At 36.0% G+C, this 16,905-nt stretch overlaps 1 protein-coding gene across 1 annotated transcript in view; it reads right to left on the reverse strand.

Annotated features, from left to right (window-relative positions):
- Nucleotides 1–203: 203 nt before the first annotated feature.
- Nucleotides 204–16,905, reverse strand: part of LOC103254857 (protein FAM19A1) — a 139,675-nt gene continuing 122,973 nt past the window's right edge. The window contains exons 2-3 of the mRNA XM_021709885.1: nucleotides 14,554–14,678; nucleotides 204–1,330 (exon numbers count right to left, since the gene is read on the reverse strand). Coding sequence (XP_021565560.1) covers nucleotides 1,313–1,330; nucleotides 14,554–14,678 — 143 coding nt within the window. The 3' untranslated portion in view covers nucleotides 204–1,312. The remainder of the gene's footprint in view (nucleotides 1,331–14,553; nucleotides 14,679–16,905) is intronic.

The raw sequence follows: 16,905 nt of genomic DNA on the forward strand, positions 1-16,905 counted from the left end.
TTTCTCATTTCATCTTGCTGACTGAGGACACTGCAGTTTCAGCAGTGAATTTCTGGTTTTCAGCATATTGGAAATAGCTGTGATGGAAGCAAAGCCCTCATAGAAGAAGTTCTGACGGACTTCTGTGAATTTCTGAGCAGGGTGTTTTCTAGATTTAGTTAAAGGTGATTTAGTAAAAATAAATGGCAAATAAAGAGGACAAGTAGGTTTAGAAAGAAGTTATTTACCACTTTAATAGGGCTGTCCAACATTTGGTCACGTAGATCATTCTGAAATCTAATTGCTTTCGTAGCCTTCCTATCTCACCAGAGGAGATCTAAATACTCTTGGAAAAAGCAAATCAAACATAGAAAGAGGTGCCATGATAAGACTTGTTGCTACAGCACTATGTAGTCAATGATGCCAGACTTTGGATTTAATCAGAGGACATTTCTGCAGTCTAGGACAGCTATACAAAGCCTTAAGACATTGTATTTACAGGACTTACTAATGCAGGGATCCATATCCTACCATAACTCTGCCAGAGTCTTAATAGTATGGTGGAGTAGCTCCCTCAAGAATCCTCATTTTGTTATATGTGGAAAAGCTAGTAGTTCTAAAAATAGTTTCCTGGAAGAGGTTAGAACGGTTATTACATATCAATTGAATATAACATATGGTTATGTAAGCCAAGCTTGCATGCTAATATTTCACAGGGTAGAAAGCAATAAAACAGGACGATGCGCTTCCTTGGGCCATCCGGTAGAAACAGAAGCTCTTGATTCAATATTATTATGATGCCTCGAATTCCAGGAGTCCACCTCTAGCTGGCTTTCCAGTGTCAGTACCATCTTGAATTTTCAAAAGGGCACATATCTTCCTTGCCGATAGAAAAAAAAGAAATTACAAACAAACAAAACAGACAAAACATCCAAAACTCAAAGGGGTACACCAGCCATCTCAAACTGTGGTACTGTTCATTTCTTGAAGAGAATATATAATATTTCAAAATATTATATATATACATATATTTCAAATGGTACAAAGTAACTATAGATTCAAATTAGAAGATAGTTGATCGTTCTTCATGATCCCAAAAAATTCCACTGAGAAAACCCTTTTTAAAAACCCACTTTCCATGGTGTTGCCAAAATCTCTGAGTCTTCTCACTGTAGGATATCTCATTATACACAGTAAACGCACTGTGATTTTCTGGTAACCAGTAAAAGTGCAAATAAGAAATCCATTTGGCTTGTAAATGTGTAAGATGTTTTAAATTTTCAAAATGTGTTTTCCACAGGGTTGCTTTTTTTTACTATCACAAATGCTTCTGTTAGGTTCTTGGGTGAATCTGAAACCAAAGAAAGAAAGATATTTTAGGAATAGAAGTTCAAAGTGAAGGCACAAAGAAATGTAATTAAGCAGAAAATGAAGACACCTTGAATTTCTAGGATGTTGCTTCTTTCAGGTGATCCAAAGTAAAAAAATCTTACAGTTTAGAGCAGTAGTGTTTTTTCAAATAGTGATCAGATCATATTGATAGGCCACCATATTTTTGCCAATGCATTAAATTAATTTTTGTCACAACTGAGGAGAAAGACTCATGAAGCAGTGTCTATCTGGGAGTGACTTGATGAGTATGTGAAATATGTAGTTGCACAAGGACGTAACCTGGAAAGTGCTCCATGCTTGGCTTAATACTCTTCTGTTGTTTTCTTAAAGTTGTTAATATTTTTTGAACAAGGGCTCTGCATTTTCCTTTTGTACTGGGCCTTGCAAATGATGTAATCGGTCTTGTATCTATCTGTTGAGAATTTGAACTAAATATGTCATTCCAGGGTTTTGTCAAGTTAATTTGCTGTAAGATGTGGAGGGATGGCATGGGCCAAGGTTAGACCACATCTGTGTAGAAGCATAGGAGATCTTTGCAAGCTGAAAAATTGTTCCTCTCAATGTCTCAGTGTTTGAGGGTAATCAAGAGTAGAATTCTGTAACAACATATGTTTTCTCATCCATTTGAATATGGCCTTAAGGACTCAGATATTCAAAAGGAAGCATGCACAGAGTACTGCTGGTTTGAATAATAAGTAATGATTCTAATAGAGTTGAAATCTCGATTCTAAAGTTATAGGAAACCAGGTATTTTTCTCTATCATCTCTTAATTTTTTATTGTTTTAGAAGTTGAATATTCTGAGTCCAGGGTTAGAGGTCCATTTAAAGTTTTCAGAATTGGGCAGGAAGAATAATAAAAATTTGCATTTGAAAGTTGGTTGGGCCAGGGGTAAAATATATGAGAAATTGCCACACATTTATTTTCTTATCCTCTTTTTCTAAAGAATAGATCCTTCCAAACTGGTTTTCTACATTCCAGTGGACTTCATCATCTTTTGTTTATAATGTTCTCTTTTTTTTACCTCAAGGAGGCAGAAAGTGACATTTACAAAACTAAATTGAAACTGTCTTTCCTCTTTCTCTGTACTACCATCCCCAGCATTACTTCCATGGAAGTCTTTCATATCTACCATCACATCCCCAAGACCTTAATATACTAAATTTAGATAGTAAAAGCTTGAATATATTTATTGGCTAAAGAAGTGATTGAATTTGCTTGAACCCAAGGGCATTTGTGATCATATAAATTGATTTATTCTTCCTTCTAAGTCTCTCGTTACTTATCATGTCTTTTAAAGTCTTTTCTTTATTTTCTAATTCTTTACCCTTCTGGACAACCCTTGCTATTATTTCTTTAGATCTGTTTCTCTCTTTCCTTTTTTCTTTCTTTTTAAAAGTCATGCAAAATGGATTGGAGGCCAGGATTGTAAAGTCATAGGCTCTCAGAAAGTTTCAGACTTGGTGAATTTGAGTGCAGAAGCACTGTCAAAGCGGGTACTTTGCCCTTTCAGTAATACAAAAACAATGGGGTGATTAGAATGAATGGAGATGTTTAAAATCAGAGGCATCATCAGAAGGAGTGGCCCAGGAAAGGGTAGGCAAAAGATTGTGGTAGATTTATGTTGGGCAGTTACATAAAACAATGATTTAATAAGATGGGCACTGTGGTTAGTTATGTAATCTGAGGTCTACTAACTTCCTCTTCTAGGGATTGAAACTTGACTTTATATTGTACACTAACTGTTGATTTTCTCACTAGTCTAAGACATTCAAATATTGGAATGCAGCACATTCAGTACTCTTTGATACTTCTCAAGGTATTACACCAGATTATGTTCTGCTGTTTTAACCCGTCAATTTTTCTTTTCCAGTGACTTTAGTTTTCTTTTCACTTCATCCTCTTCCTCTGCCTGCCCTCAAACAATTGATGTTCAGTTTCTAGCTGGAATTCATTATAACATTACCAAATAACTCATTTTCTTCAAGGGGAAGTCTGTCTTTCCAAATTAAGTCATTGTTCCTGAATATACAAGCTATAGATGTGTTCCTGAATACATGGGATATAGCCTCCGTAACTTTCAAACTTGTATATTTGATATATTCATTTAAATAGAAGAAATAAATGAAAAGGTATCTAAAACCACAAGAAAATAAATTCTAGTCAATAGTTAGAGTGATTTGGATTTGTCCTGCTACTAACTACCAACAAAGCAATTTAATAAAATAATTTAAGCAATGCTCAAGAAGAGACAGGGTTAAAATTGGGCCATGAAACTTCACCAGATGTACCAAGCTTCTCTCCAGGAGGGTGTGTGCTAGCAGATTTATTCCACTCAAGGCTGGATCTTTAAAAACATCCAAGGGACCTACTTCTTTTCTATAGGGTAACTATAGAATTCAGGAATCTTTCTCTTAAGATTTATTCTTTTGGTCGAGTTCAGTGGCTCAGCCTGTAATCCCAGCACTTTGGGAGGCCGAGGTGAGTGGATTGCCAGAGCCCATGGGTCTGAGACCCACCTGGGCAACTTTGGCGAGACCTTGTCTCTACAATAAATAAAAAATTAGCCAGGCATGGTAGTGCATGCTTGTAGTTCTACTTGGAAGGCCGAGGCAGAAGGATCACTGGATCCCAGCAGGTCGAGGCTGCGGTGGCCGGGAGTGTGCCACTGTACTCCAGTCTGGGCAACAGAGTGAGACTCCAACTCAAAAAAAAAAAAAAAAAGATTTATTCTTCCAAATCTTCTGAGAGAAAAGGCTTTGCCTAATTTCATCTATTTTTTCTATTTCCTTCTGTGGATAATATTGTCACCAAGATCCCAAAGTTTTCCCTTAGAGTGTGACCTGTTACCTAGGCAATCTAATCCACATTCTGGAGTGTCTAGTGTTTAGATGAAATACTGAATTTCTACTTTCCATACTTCTTGAAAAATGAACACCGTAAAATTTTAAATTAGATAACACTTTGAAGCATTGTTTGTTTGTATACATTTCAAAGACTTCTGAGAATTTTGTCCTCGGATGACTATTTTGGAAGTAAACTGCAAAGTTGGAAGGTTTGGGATAAAAGCTTTTACATGGAAATAAAATGAAGTCCTAGGAAGCTTTCCTGCAGTTACTTTTATATTGGAGTTGCTTTTTAAAATAACAGTATGAAGAAAAATCTCAGTTGTCATTAACAATTTGGGTATGTTTCTTCAGCTTTCTCTTTTCTTTCTTTCATACTTTTTTTTTTTTAAGAGCACACTTTCTGAATCAAGTTTACACAAAAAAGAACAAAAGAGGTGGTATTCTTTATTTTTCTTACCTCTTTGATAAGAGCAGAACAATGAAAACATATAACTCATGATAATTAAAGTACATCTGAGAATTAAATGATTTTAAAAGTTAAATTGTTAGAGTCAATATTTGAAGAGTGTAGGCAAATTTGTGCTCTGATAGGGAAAAACATCTAGAGCATACAAGAAAAAAATTAATATAAAACCTATTTTCAGAGCATATGATCTAAGGACTGGTGTTGATATGTTACATACACAGAATGAATGGCTTCTATGTGCAACATCTGGATTTAGAGGGTACCTTTTGTATTTAAATGGATACACATGTCAGAACAGGTAAATCTGCTGCTTTCTACTCAACTGCAATAGCTATTTATTTCTCTTGTACATTCAACTGTCTGGGCTGAACTCAGCCCACCCAGGGCAGTAGTACTCCAATCTCTGTTACTGTGATCAGATATGACAATACTCCTGTGATGCTGGAAAATGTCTAGGGTGCATTTACTACATGCCTGATGGTTTTAAAATACACTCTACAGACATCAAATAGAAGAAAGTTGCATAGGTCACAAAAAAGTAGTCTTAAAATTTTCTGGGTTTTTTTCTTGTTTATTTGAGTTTATATTCTATGTTTCAAAGAGTCTCTTAGTATTCTTGGAGTTTTATATATTTAAATCCTGACTTGAGACTTTTTTTAAAACTAAACTTGGGTCTAGAGATACCATGAGAGCAAGACTTACCTTCGATAAAGGGAAATCAGTTATCAATTGGAATAAAGAATAGAGTTTTGACAGAAAAAATATCAGCAATTTATTTAAAACAAAGGTGACTGGATTCTAATTATACTGGCCATAATTCAGAGTAGCTTAAACTAATTTGTGAGGACTTCTTCAAATTATTTGTAAAATCATTTTCAGGTAAAATGTAACCAAAGGGAAGCTTGACATCTACCCTCCACTAGCTAATTAAAATGATTTCTGTGGGTAAGTGGCACGAACCAGACTCATTTCTGAATACTCTCTTCTGTAAGTGTTTCATTGAAATGAAATACAGTAATCCCCATTTAGCAACTTGGGAACATGCAGATGCATATTAATAAGCTAGTGGTTTAAAATCCCTCCTGGCTACAGACCAGGGAGGTATGGCCATTTAGTTACTGTGGTCAAAACAGACAACTAAATTTGACATATAAAATGTCTCCACTTATTTTATATGTTAAAAAATGTGTTTTTGAAAGGATGCAGGGAAATTCACCCCAAAATATGGCATTTTGCCTTAAAGTCTTTCTCAAGCTGCTTCCTCTCAGTGATAGAATTATCTATTGTTGGAAAGGAGTGGAAGAATGTAATCAGACTTGGTTCAACCATTGTACAACATAATGCCTGTCTCTCAAGTTCATTCACCCTGAGAGATGTTTCCCTCATGCATTCATTTCCCCAGTTATTTGTTGCTCCTCAACTGAATTCTTCTTCTTCTCATTCCCATACCCTGTTTTACCAGAATCCAAGCCCACATTCTTTCTGAAACCTTGACATAGTATTTAATTTTTGGTAACTTATTGAGAAGTTGGGTCTTCATACCAAAGACTCTTGTGTATACACATTCTTTTCAATTAATTTTCTCCTATTAATTAATCTGCCTCATGCCACTGATTTTTCAGTGAACCTTTAGGGAGTCAATGACCATGGACCCTACAGTTTGGTGTAGTTGGCGGGATGAAAAAAATCTATCCTTTTTTTCTGGAAGCTGTATTGAAGAGAACACAGGAACTTGGTTTGCCAACCAAGGAGTAAAAATGTCTTACCTTCTAGGCACTTGGTTTTTCTCTCTCTGTGCACTTTGGATCCTCAAGATTACCATTTGTCTCCACTGAAAGGTTTTGATTAATAGGACAAAAGGATCTGTGTGACTAGTCTTGGTAAAGCAACTCTGGTAAAGCAATTCATACTTGGTGGTATGAATATTCATATTGTTTGATTCATTTTTCTCTTGGAAATGTGTTTTCCTTTGTTTTTGTCTGTGTTTGTTTGTCATAAGGAGGAGTACCAAAAAGTGAATTGTCCCTCCGTTTTTGTTTATGTCCCTGAGAGCTTGACTTTGTGACCATGAGGGGGATGCCATTTTTTGGCTCCACCACCTAGAAGGCATGAATTTTCAAGGTCACACCAGGTGGCCCAGTCTGAAAAAAACTGGGAGTGCGAGACACATAATATTTTAAGCAGTAGACTATTTGTTTCAAATATGTCAAGTTCTTAAAGAAGTTTTGTCTTAAAGGGTCCCATCACTATGGGGCTCTTGTTGTCTTCTGTGATCTACAGCCTATTTCTGAGAGTGAATTTTTGGGGGATCATGAGGATTGCCTCCAATGTACTCTTTCCTCTTGCTTATATGGTACAAACCTGGAAAATTACCACCTGGGCTTTAAAGAGGCTTCTGAATAGAGTTGTTATTGGAACTAAATGCATTATTGAAAATAAAAAAGATTTTAGAGATCTCTCTTTCTAAAGACGTGATGGAAATGCTAGATTAAAATAAAGATGTAATAGTGTCATAGCTAGCCTTAAGAATTGTCTCCTTTCTGGTCTGATATTTGTGTTTACCACATGTGTTTGTGATTTTTGCTACTTAATCCTGGTTAAGTACTTGAGATATCTTTGGTTAAAAATAATAATAATATTTAAAAGCCAGGTATGTTTATCCTGTCTAAAATCTGGTAATGAAAGATGTGAAAGATGTTTTTTAGAGTTCTGTGGTTCAAAGTCTGCTTAATTAAAAGTTAATATCCAAGCTATATATTTCTAAAAGACCTTTATGCTTTTTCTTTTTTTATATGCTGTTCGGGGGATTTTTTTTCAGTTGACTAAATGTTGTCTGTTTCTCCATCTGCTTCTCTGTCTGTCCCTCCTTTCTCTTGCTGCCCTCAATGACCATATGGGAGGACATAGACAATTAAGGCCTGGGGTCCCTTATGGAAAACAGAAATGGCACCACAGACTCCCCTTTGGGAGGAATCTCTGTTTTTCTTTATGGAACCCTAATAGTGGTAAGCAGACAGACTGCCTTTGGGTCTAAAACTATGCTCTCTTTTGTGCTGTGTTGCCTAGTTCCTTCTGGCTTATGAGGTCCCAGAAATCACTTTGCATTGAGTTGAGAACTTGACCTTGGTATATATAATGAGCAGATAAAAAATATGCACTTTTAAAGATGATTGCAGTTGCTTACAATGAGTGGTCATTAGTTATTTCCCTGTGTGTTTACATAAGTAAAGTAGGCCCTGAAGTTTGTGCCTTCTTGGCACCCCTTCCTTACAGGGCTTTACTGTGAAGCTAAATATCTAAAAAGTCAAAATACAACTTTCTGGTATGTAGTTAGCTAAACCCTTTTGTAAAAACAAACAGAAAAAAAAAATCTTAAAAGGAAGTCTTCATTTTTAAGAGTATCTGGTTGTTTTAAATTCATAAGTTAACTTTTGTTTAAAGTGCTTTTCCTAGCGATTTTAACTAAACTCTTACTTACACCATTTTTTTTTCTTTTTTTTTTTTTGAGTTGGAGTCTCACTTGGTCGCCCAGACTGGAGTGCAGTGGCTGCTCCCGGCCACCGCAGCCTCGCATGCTGGACTCCGGTGATCCTTCCACCTCAGCCTTCCCAGTAGCCGGAATTACAGGCATGCGCTACCATGCCCAGCTGATTTTTTTTTTTATTTATTGTACAGATGAGGTCTCGCTGCCCAGGAGGGTCTTGAACCTCGGGCTCAGGCAATCCACTCACCTCAGCCTCCCAAAGGCAAAGGCACGGGATTACAGGCTGAGCCACCGAGCCCGGCTCATTTTTTTTTTCTTATTGAGCAAATGATGGTCTAGCTCAAGCCTGACATCTTTAACTCAGAATTTTTACAATATAAATTCCCTATCTTGTTTTATCTATGAATTGTCCCTCTAGAAATGCAAATTTAGGATTACCTGGGACAATGAACAGGTAATTGATAGTCTAGACTGAGAAGGAAGAACTTTATCAACCAAATGGTGAACCTTATAAATCTATAAAATTTGTTTCTGTCTGTGGGTTTGTATGTCTATATATGTGGCAAATATATGTGGTGATTTATTATCAAAAGATATTAAAATACTAGTTGCTTTAAAGAAAAAAAATAAGCACCTAAATCAAATATATTATCAGGAAAATAAAAACTTTAACGCAAATGCTTTCTTACTCAGGTGACTTTAATAATCTGTGATAAGTAAAGATAATTTTAAAATTATTAGTAAAATAGAAATATCTTCGGAATTTAATTTCGACATTTTGTCTGAGTCTACTGGTCTACTGACTGGTTCCATACTATTTCTGCTACATGCTTTAATATATAAAACTTTGCTTCTGTAATACTTTTGTACATGCTTAAGTTGTCTGTAAACCTATATCTTTAGATTTAAGTTGCTAAGATATAGTGAAGTCTAGACCCAAACATTGTCCTTCGTCCTGAACTCTGCATTTAGTACATAATTTAAATTGCTTGTTTCCTAGTTTTTTTTTTTTACTTAAAATAAGAGTCACTAAGAGTTAAATTATAACCCGGGTGCTGTGGCTCACGCCTGAAGTCCTAGCACTTTAGGAGGCAGAGGCGAGAGGATTGCCTGAGTCCAGCCTGGGCAACTTGGTGAGACCTGTCTCTACTGTAAATCAAAAAATTAGCTGGGCATGGTGGTAAACACCTGTGGCTCCAGCTACTTGGAAGGCTGAGGCAGAGGTATCACTTGAGCCCAGCAGGTTGAGGCTGCAGTGGCCCTGAGCAAGCCACTACACGCCAGCATGGGCGACTGAGTGTGAGATTCCTACTCAAAAAAAAAAAAAGTGTTAAATTATAAGTGATATATACAATTGAAACATCTAGATATAAGAAAAGCAGTTTTACATGCAAAATGTATTTTTAAAAGATGTGTTTTCAGTAAAAAGCTATAAGAAATCATGGGAATGTGACTTTTGTTAAAGGGAAAGTAATTTTGTCTAGAGTTTTTAATTTTTAAAAAAATTAAAGGGATATAAATGATGGCTAAAATAAAATAGATAGAGACAAAATAGATATAGAACAAAAACAGATATAAAAAGTAAATTTTTGTCCTAAGGTAAAAATTTTAAGATAAAACTAAAGGTTTAAAAAATTGCAAAAGGACTACGAAGACTGATCTTATAAAGGAAATTTTATTTGTGATTTAGTTATCTAAAATTTATAGGGGATTGTTTAGTTTTTCATAAATTAAATTTTAATATCAAAAGTACATAGCTGGACTAGAATCTGGGTCCCTGTGTCAGAAAGCAGGATTTTTTTTTTTTTTTTGAACATTGATCTGTTCTTTAATAAAAAATTATAAAAGGTTTATGAATATCTTGCTTTATGGTTAAGCCAATTAAAATTAGATAGATTTGTTTATAAGGCTTTATTTAAATTAGTTTTAACATTAATAATAAACTACCAAGATAAAATGTAGTTTTCTCTTTTGAAAAAGATTTTCATGTAATTTCAAGAGATAATGAATAATGAAAGATTTCTGTTGCTTTTTAAGTAAACTACAGAAAAAAAAAAGAAAAAATAGGGGAAAGAGAGTCAGTTGGCCCTATGTTGTCTTTTTAGCTCTTTTGTTTAAGAAAATGAGTTTCCTCTATTAAAGAGTAAGGTTCTTGCTGTTTAACATCTCTGAAAGGTCATTTTGGCTAAGTGAATGACTTTACAGTGACCTGTGATACTGTGTTGTGATATCAAAAGTTTTAAAGCCTCTGATACTTGACAAACTTTCCAAACCAAAATCAAGTTCTAAATCCAGTCTCTTTTGACCTTGATAATTTTAGGTATCAAGGCCCCTGAAGTCCAAGAGAAACATATTTGGCTTATTTGGTATGTTGAAATCACCTAGGAACCATTGTCAAATATAAAAGGGTGTTTAACTTTCTTTGGGCTATATTTATATGTGTTCCAAAATTATATGACATTCCTATAATTCTGATGTCTTAGTAAATATTATCAGTAACAATAATTTTGAAATTTTTTTAAATTAAAAAAATTTTATTATAAAGATGTGGGGTACAATTCAGGTTTAGGTATATAAACGTTGATTATGCAGGTACCCTTGTTGATGAGGTGTGCCCCTCTGTCCCCTAGCAGTTTCCCTCAACTGCCAATCACACCCCCTCCCCTGACAGTTTCCCACTACTGCCAATCCCTTTCTTATAGTTTTTTTTTTTTTTTTAGTAATAATGATTATTAAGTTAAATTATTGTATGCCCTAGAAATAACCAAATATTCTTGTCAATTATGTCTTTGACCAAATTTAGGACTTTTGTTATCCACAATTATTGTTTTAATAACTTTGGTCCTTTCCAAAAAATGGTTTACAACCAGCTTTGGGACTCTTAAAGGTGCTCTTCAACTCTAATTTTTTATAACTTTGGAGGTTATGCCATTGGACTAGGAAAAAACAAAAAACAAAACAAACAAAAAAACTTCCAAGACTTTTCCTGGAGAGCTTGTGTGCTCATGATTACTGTGGACCCAATATGAAGCAAAATAGGTGATAATTGCATGGACTGAACTAAAAGAAGACAAATAATTTTTTATGACTTTCAAAAATTCAAAATATTGCTGAACTTTTTTGTTTTGTTTACAGAGTTAAGGAAACTTTCTTCTCTTGAACTATTTAAAGCTTTTAACTATTGAGTGGAGTACGTTCTTGTGAAAAACTTTGAAGTTTATTTCTTTCTCTTTACATGATTTCTCCAGAATTTGGACACTATTTGTGAATATTGATTTATGGCAATATTGTTATTTATATAAATTCAATGAGCATCTGTTTTCTTTTGCAACAGGACGTGATTGGAGATACTGGCTATTTTACCAAGGCTTTGACAGCAATGACATTTTGAGATATAAACAGACTGCTTTGAGGAATTGAGATTGAGATCTATAAAGAGCCAATAAAAAGCCCCTTGGAAGGGCTGTCCTCCTACTCTGTCAGCTCCTTTACAGGGCTCCTCACCTGTGGTGAGTAAAGAAGGTCGCTCTCTGACAGGTCCAGGAACCCCAAGTTATTTTTGAGATCTTGAAGAAAGGAATTCACCCAATTCATACAGGTATTTTTAGGCTCAAATAAAGCCTTGGCTGACTTGAGAGACTTTCAAAGGTCTAATCTGAGGTTCCATTAAAAAAAGTTCCAACAAGTCCAGTTTAAAAAGGAGCCTATTGGCAAATAATTATTCTTCCTGCACTTTATGCAAATAGTCAGGCCAAACAAAGTAAGACTAAAACTTATAAACTGGTCCTACTATCATTTGTCTTTGATAAAAATAGAGAACCGGAGAGAGAAAATTATGTTTCAAAAGATCTTCTTTTGGATTCCTTGTTCATTGTTTTCAAGTTTTTATTATTTTCTACAATTGGACTGAATCCTAAATGCTTTCCTGGTTAAAAGTCTCCAAACTAATGTTTTCAAAATTATCTTTCATTTTCCTGATTTACTCAATGAAATTGCCACTGCCTTTTTCCTCAGAACCTACAAGCTGAAGCTTACTTTTGTGACACCAGGAAAAAACTTGTCAGATTTCTGCTGCCTTTTTCCTCTTGAAGCAAATAAGCTTTGAGTCTTAATGTTTGGACAACTCAGCTGACTTCTTTCAAGACTCTAAGGAAACCAGTTTATAGACAGCTTCAGATGTTAACCTTTGTTTTATTTCTGTCTTCATAAAAACATCTCCTATCAAAGATCTGTTTGCCTACATTATCTACAGAGGTTTAGGCCGTCTACAATGCCACCTTCTAAAATAAGATACAGCTGGTTAATGGGACTGGCCCAAGTGGAATTTTTTCTTCTCAGATTTTAATTCAAATTTTCTCTTTCACAGACACTAATGCAGCTTTTAATATAGAAAACTTCTAGGGTAGTTCCAGGCAGGGAATGAAGAGGTATAGAGAAATTCATGCTAAAAGATGGCATTCTCAAGATCTCTCCCAAGCTGCTCCCTCTCTCTGTTAAAATTGTCAATTACAGGAAAGGAGAGGAGGAATATAATCAGACCTGGTTCAGCCATTTTACAAAATATGGCCTGTCTCTCAGGTTCATTCAAAGAGAACTACAAGTCATTCTCTGTTTCCTCCATGCATTTGTTCTCCCAATCATTTGTTGCCCCTCAGTAGAGTTCCTCTTCTGTGATTTTACGAGAAGGCAAGCTCTTATTCCTTCTATAATCTCAAGAGGGTATTTAAATTTCTGTAACTCATTAGCAAGTTGAGTCATCATGCTGAAGTTTCCTGTGTATACACGTTAAGCAAATTATTATGTCTTTTCTCCTATTCATCAATCTGCCTCATGCCACTGACTTTTCAGTGAACCTTTAAGGAACCAACAGCCATGGTCCCCACATCTTATAAAGTATTATGTAGTATTTCTTTTGTTTTCTACATCATGAAGTTTCAAGAAAGAATTTTATTTATTGAAAGGATGATGCTGAGAAGAAAGAGCAAGGTAAGATTCTTTTTTTTTTTTTTTTTTTTTTTTGAGTCGGACTCTCACCCTTATCACCCAGGCTGGAGTGCAGTGGCACGCGCATGGGCACGGCACTGCAGCCTCAACCTACTGTGCTCAGGTGTTCCTTCCACCTTAGCCTTCCAAGTAACTGGAACTACAGATGCATGCTACCATACCCAGTTACTTTTTGTGATTTATTGTAGAGATGAGGTCTCATCAAGCTGCCCAGGCTGGCCTTGAACCCCTGGGCTCAGGCAATCTTCTTGCCTCGGCCTCCCAAAGTACTGGGATTATAGGCTGAGCCACTGCACCCAGCCCAAATTAAGATTCTTAATCCATTAGCTGGGCATGGTAGCGTGCGCCTGTAGTTCCAGTTACTTGGAAGGCTGAGGCAGAAGGATCACCAGAGCCCAGCAGGTCGAGGCTGCGGTGGCCAGGAACGTGCCACTGCACTCCAGTCTGGGCGACAGAGTGAGACTCCAACTCAAAAAAAAAAAAGATTCTTAATCCAAAGGATGAGATCAAAGACACTCTTTTAAGTATGAGTCACCTATTTGGTAAAAAATAATAGTTCAATATACTGGGATTTGTTACTGGTAGAGCTCGATTTAAAAAATACCCAATAAATTAACACACACACACACACACACACACACACACACACCAGGATTGATATTCAATTGGTATATATACATATGATACGTAAGGTCGTCACATACTTTTGTATTAGTGAATAAATAGTTACTATCTTAGTATCTTGAGTGTTCCTTTAATCCCATCCCCTCTAGGAGTCCCAAACTATCCAGTACCTATAGTTTAATGTTTGGCTAGTTGCCCTTTCATGCCCTTCTCCAGTATCAAGGCCCTAATTTCAAAGGGTTGCATCTCCTCACCCTGAAGGTTGTTATATATTTTGAAGATCACTCTTGATTTAAACAAAGAAATCGAGGAATAATTATTAACTTTAGAAAAACTCTTTTAGTTCTCCAAAAGACCAAAGAGTTTCTTTAAGGAACTTCTAGAAAATGGCTACACTTAAATGCAAACTTTTTCAGCAAGCCATCTGGATGAATGAGGCAAGATCTTTACTTGATCGCCATTCTGAGCACTATGGTTGTTGGATGAGTTATTTGAATAATTACCTCACTACTCTTCTCTGGCTAGGGCAACCTTAATTTATAAATCACTAACAGAAACAATAAATTGCTCAGTGTAGAAAAGTCAAGTGCAATCTGTAACTTTGTATTCATGGATGGACACTGCTCTACACAGTTAAGAGTATTTTCTGTCAGGGAAGTCTTCTGTTCTAAGCTTCTCTGGATGCTGTTTTCACTACACAAAGGCAAGCAGCACAATTTGTAACATGAAAGAGACATTGGAAATAAATGTACTTACTCTTGTGGTCTTAATTTTGTTGCCTGTAGCACACATCCATCCAGAATTGTCAGGGAGTGTCTTACATTCTTCTCCCTCTAAGCAAGGCTCCATCTCACACCACCATTTCCCAATCACTATGGAGGCTGTGCAAAAAAGGAAACAATTGTTTGCAATTCATCCAAACAACCTGAGTGCTGACATTGTGGCCCTCTGCAGATTTTCATGTATTTTAAAGCACACTATGTTCTCTTTAATCTTCTGTGCCTAGTTAAGAAAACTGTATTAAGAAAAATAAGATTTTAATGTATGTGCCTCATAATGAAAATTTAATTATGTTGTCTGGTTTCATCAAGCAGCATCATGTTCAGAATCTCCTTGTATGATAAAAACATATGAAATGGAAAGACTTCTAAAGAAAATTAAAATATTTTGCCCCCAATTATACTTCTTTAATATATTTTGAGATGCTTGTTCAGAGGGTCAGAAAACAGAAATATCCTTGCAAAGCTGTCTTTCGTGTGGAGATTTGCACCTGTAGAGAAAATCTGCATGGATATAGCCAGGTTTTTTCTGAAGTCCTCCTTTTTCCCATCTAGGAAAGGTTAACTGAGAGTCTGACACCTTTAAATGTTTGAAAGAAACACTTGGCCGGGCTCGGTGGCTCAGCCTGTAATCCCAGTGCTTTGGAGACCGAGGTGAGTGGATTGCCTGAGCCCGCGGGTTCGAGACCCGCCTGGGCAACTTGGCGAGACCTCATCTCTAACAACAAATAAAAAATTAGCCAGACGTGATAGGGCGCGCCTGCATTTCCAGCTACTTGGAAGGCTGAGGCGGAAGGATCACCGGAGCCCAGCAGGTCGAGGCTGCAGTGGCCGGAAGCAGCCATTGCACTCCAGTCTGGGTGCCAGCGTGAGACTCCAACTCAAAAAAAAAAGAAAAAGAAAAGAAACACCATCTATTCTCTCTGAGGGCTGATGCATGTGAATTATCATCTATATAACAAGATCACCTAGTTAGGCCTCCTCTTCTCTCCCTCCCATAACCTTTCTTGCCATATAACCTGATTTACCATTATAACCTGTCTTTGGTAATTCTCTGAACCCCCATCCTTTCTATAACCTCAAGATGGCGTATAAGCTTTTTTACACCATTAGGGGACTAGGGTAACCACTCTGTGGTTCTTCTCCATGTACAAGCTAATAAATTTGTATGCCTTTTCTTTTATTCATCTGTCTTTTGTCATTGATTTTTCAGTGACACTTCAGAAGGCAAAGGGGAGGTTTTTTTCAGCCTCTATGCTTACTATTTGGGTCTTGAGGAACATTTGTGTTGTTAGTTTTTGTAGATCATAGACCTTGTGCTATTTCTATTCAGTGAAGGGGACAAAATACATAAATACTTTCAGAATGACTAAGGCATTCTTTTCAGAAAGGCCAATATATCTGCCCAGCATTAGGATTTATCCCTAGCCTAGGGCCTTGGAGAATTTCAAAAGCTTAACAAAAGAAAAAAATGAAATGACTGAAAGTACAAAAAGAAAGTTGTAAAATAAAAATAAAAAGTAATAATAGATGAAAATATTTATTTACATTGAAAGCATAGTTGATGGGGGTTGTGCTTTCCTTTTAATATGTTTGATATGATGTGGGTAGGACTGTCACAAGGTGAGCCTCTGATAAAACAGCCCTAATTTTCAGGGTGATATCAAAGATGACCACACTAGGAAGCAGGCAATGAATTTAATGTATGTATTTATAGCATACTTTTTTTGATAACAAGATTTTATAAAACCAGTGATGAGATTTATACAATACAAATTCTAAAACTCCACATTTTCCTTAATACCTTGATTGAAAAATTATTTCTACATAAGCATCCGTCATATCTGTAGTTCCTCAAGGTGTTAACTCTTCACAAATCCACTTGGACTTTTTCCCATTCAAAATCCTCAAAATGGCAGCCAGTGTTTATTTTGTGATGCATTCTGGTTGGCTGTTTTTACACTGGACCAGGACTCTAGTTTTTTAGATATTTATCTTTCAATCTCCCACATCCTGAAGATGAGTCTTCACCATGATGTTTAAGTCTCACAACAACAAAGAAGCTGAATGATATCTGTCAAGGCCACAGAAGATTAATATGAAAATAAAATGAAGTAAACCCTGCAACAAAGCTGGAACACATCAAAATTCTCCATCTATCTCACATTCACTAGAGGGATTAGAATGCTAACTTAAAAGTAGAATGGTTTAAACATCCAGAAATCTATCTCACTTAGGCTTTCCTTCTTCCATACTTTCCTTATTTCAGTCTTCCCTTTCTTTAGAATTCCTTATTTTTCGATCTTTATTTTGAATTAAATTATTATGT

This window comes from Carlito syrichta, unplaced genomic scaffold (assembly GCF_000164805.1).
Source record: "Carlito syrichta isolate Samal-C Ts95f unplaced genomic scaffold, Tarsius_syrichta-2.0.1 Scaffold287568, whole genome shotgun sequence".
Taxonomy (NCBI): Eukaryota; Metazoa; Chordata; class Mammalia; order Primates; family Tarsiidae; genus Carlito; species Carlito syrichta.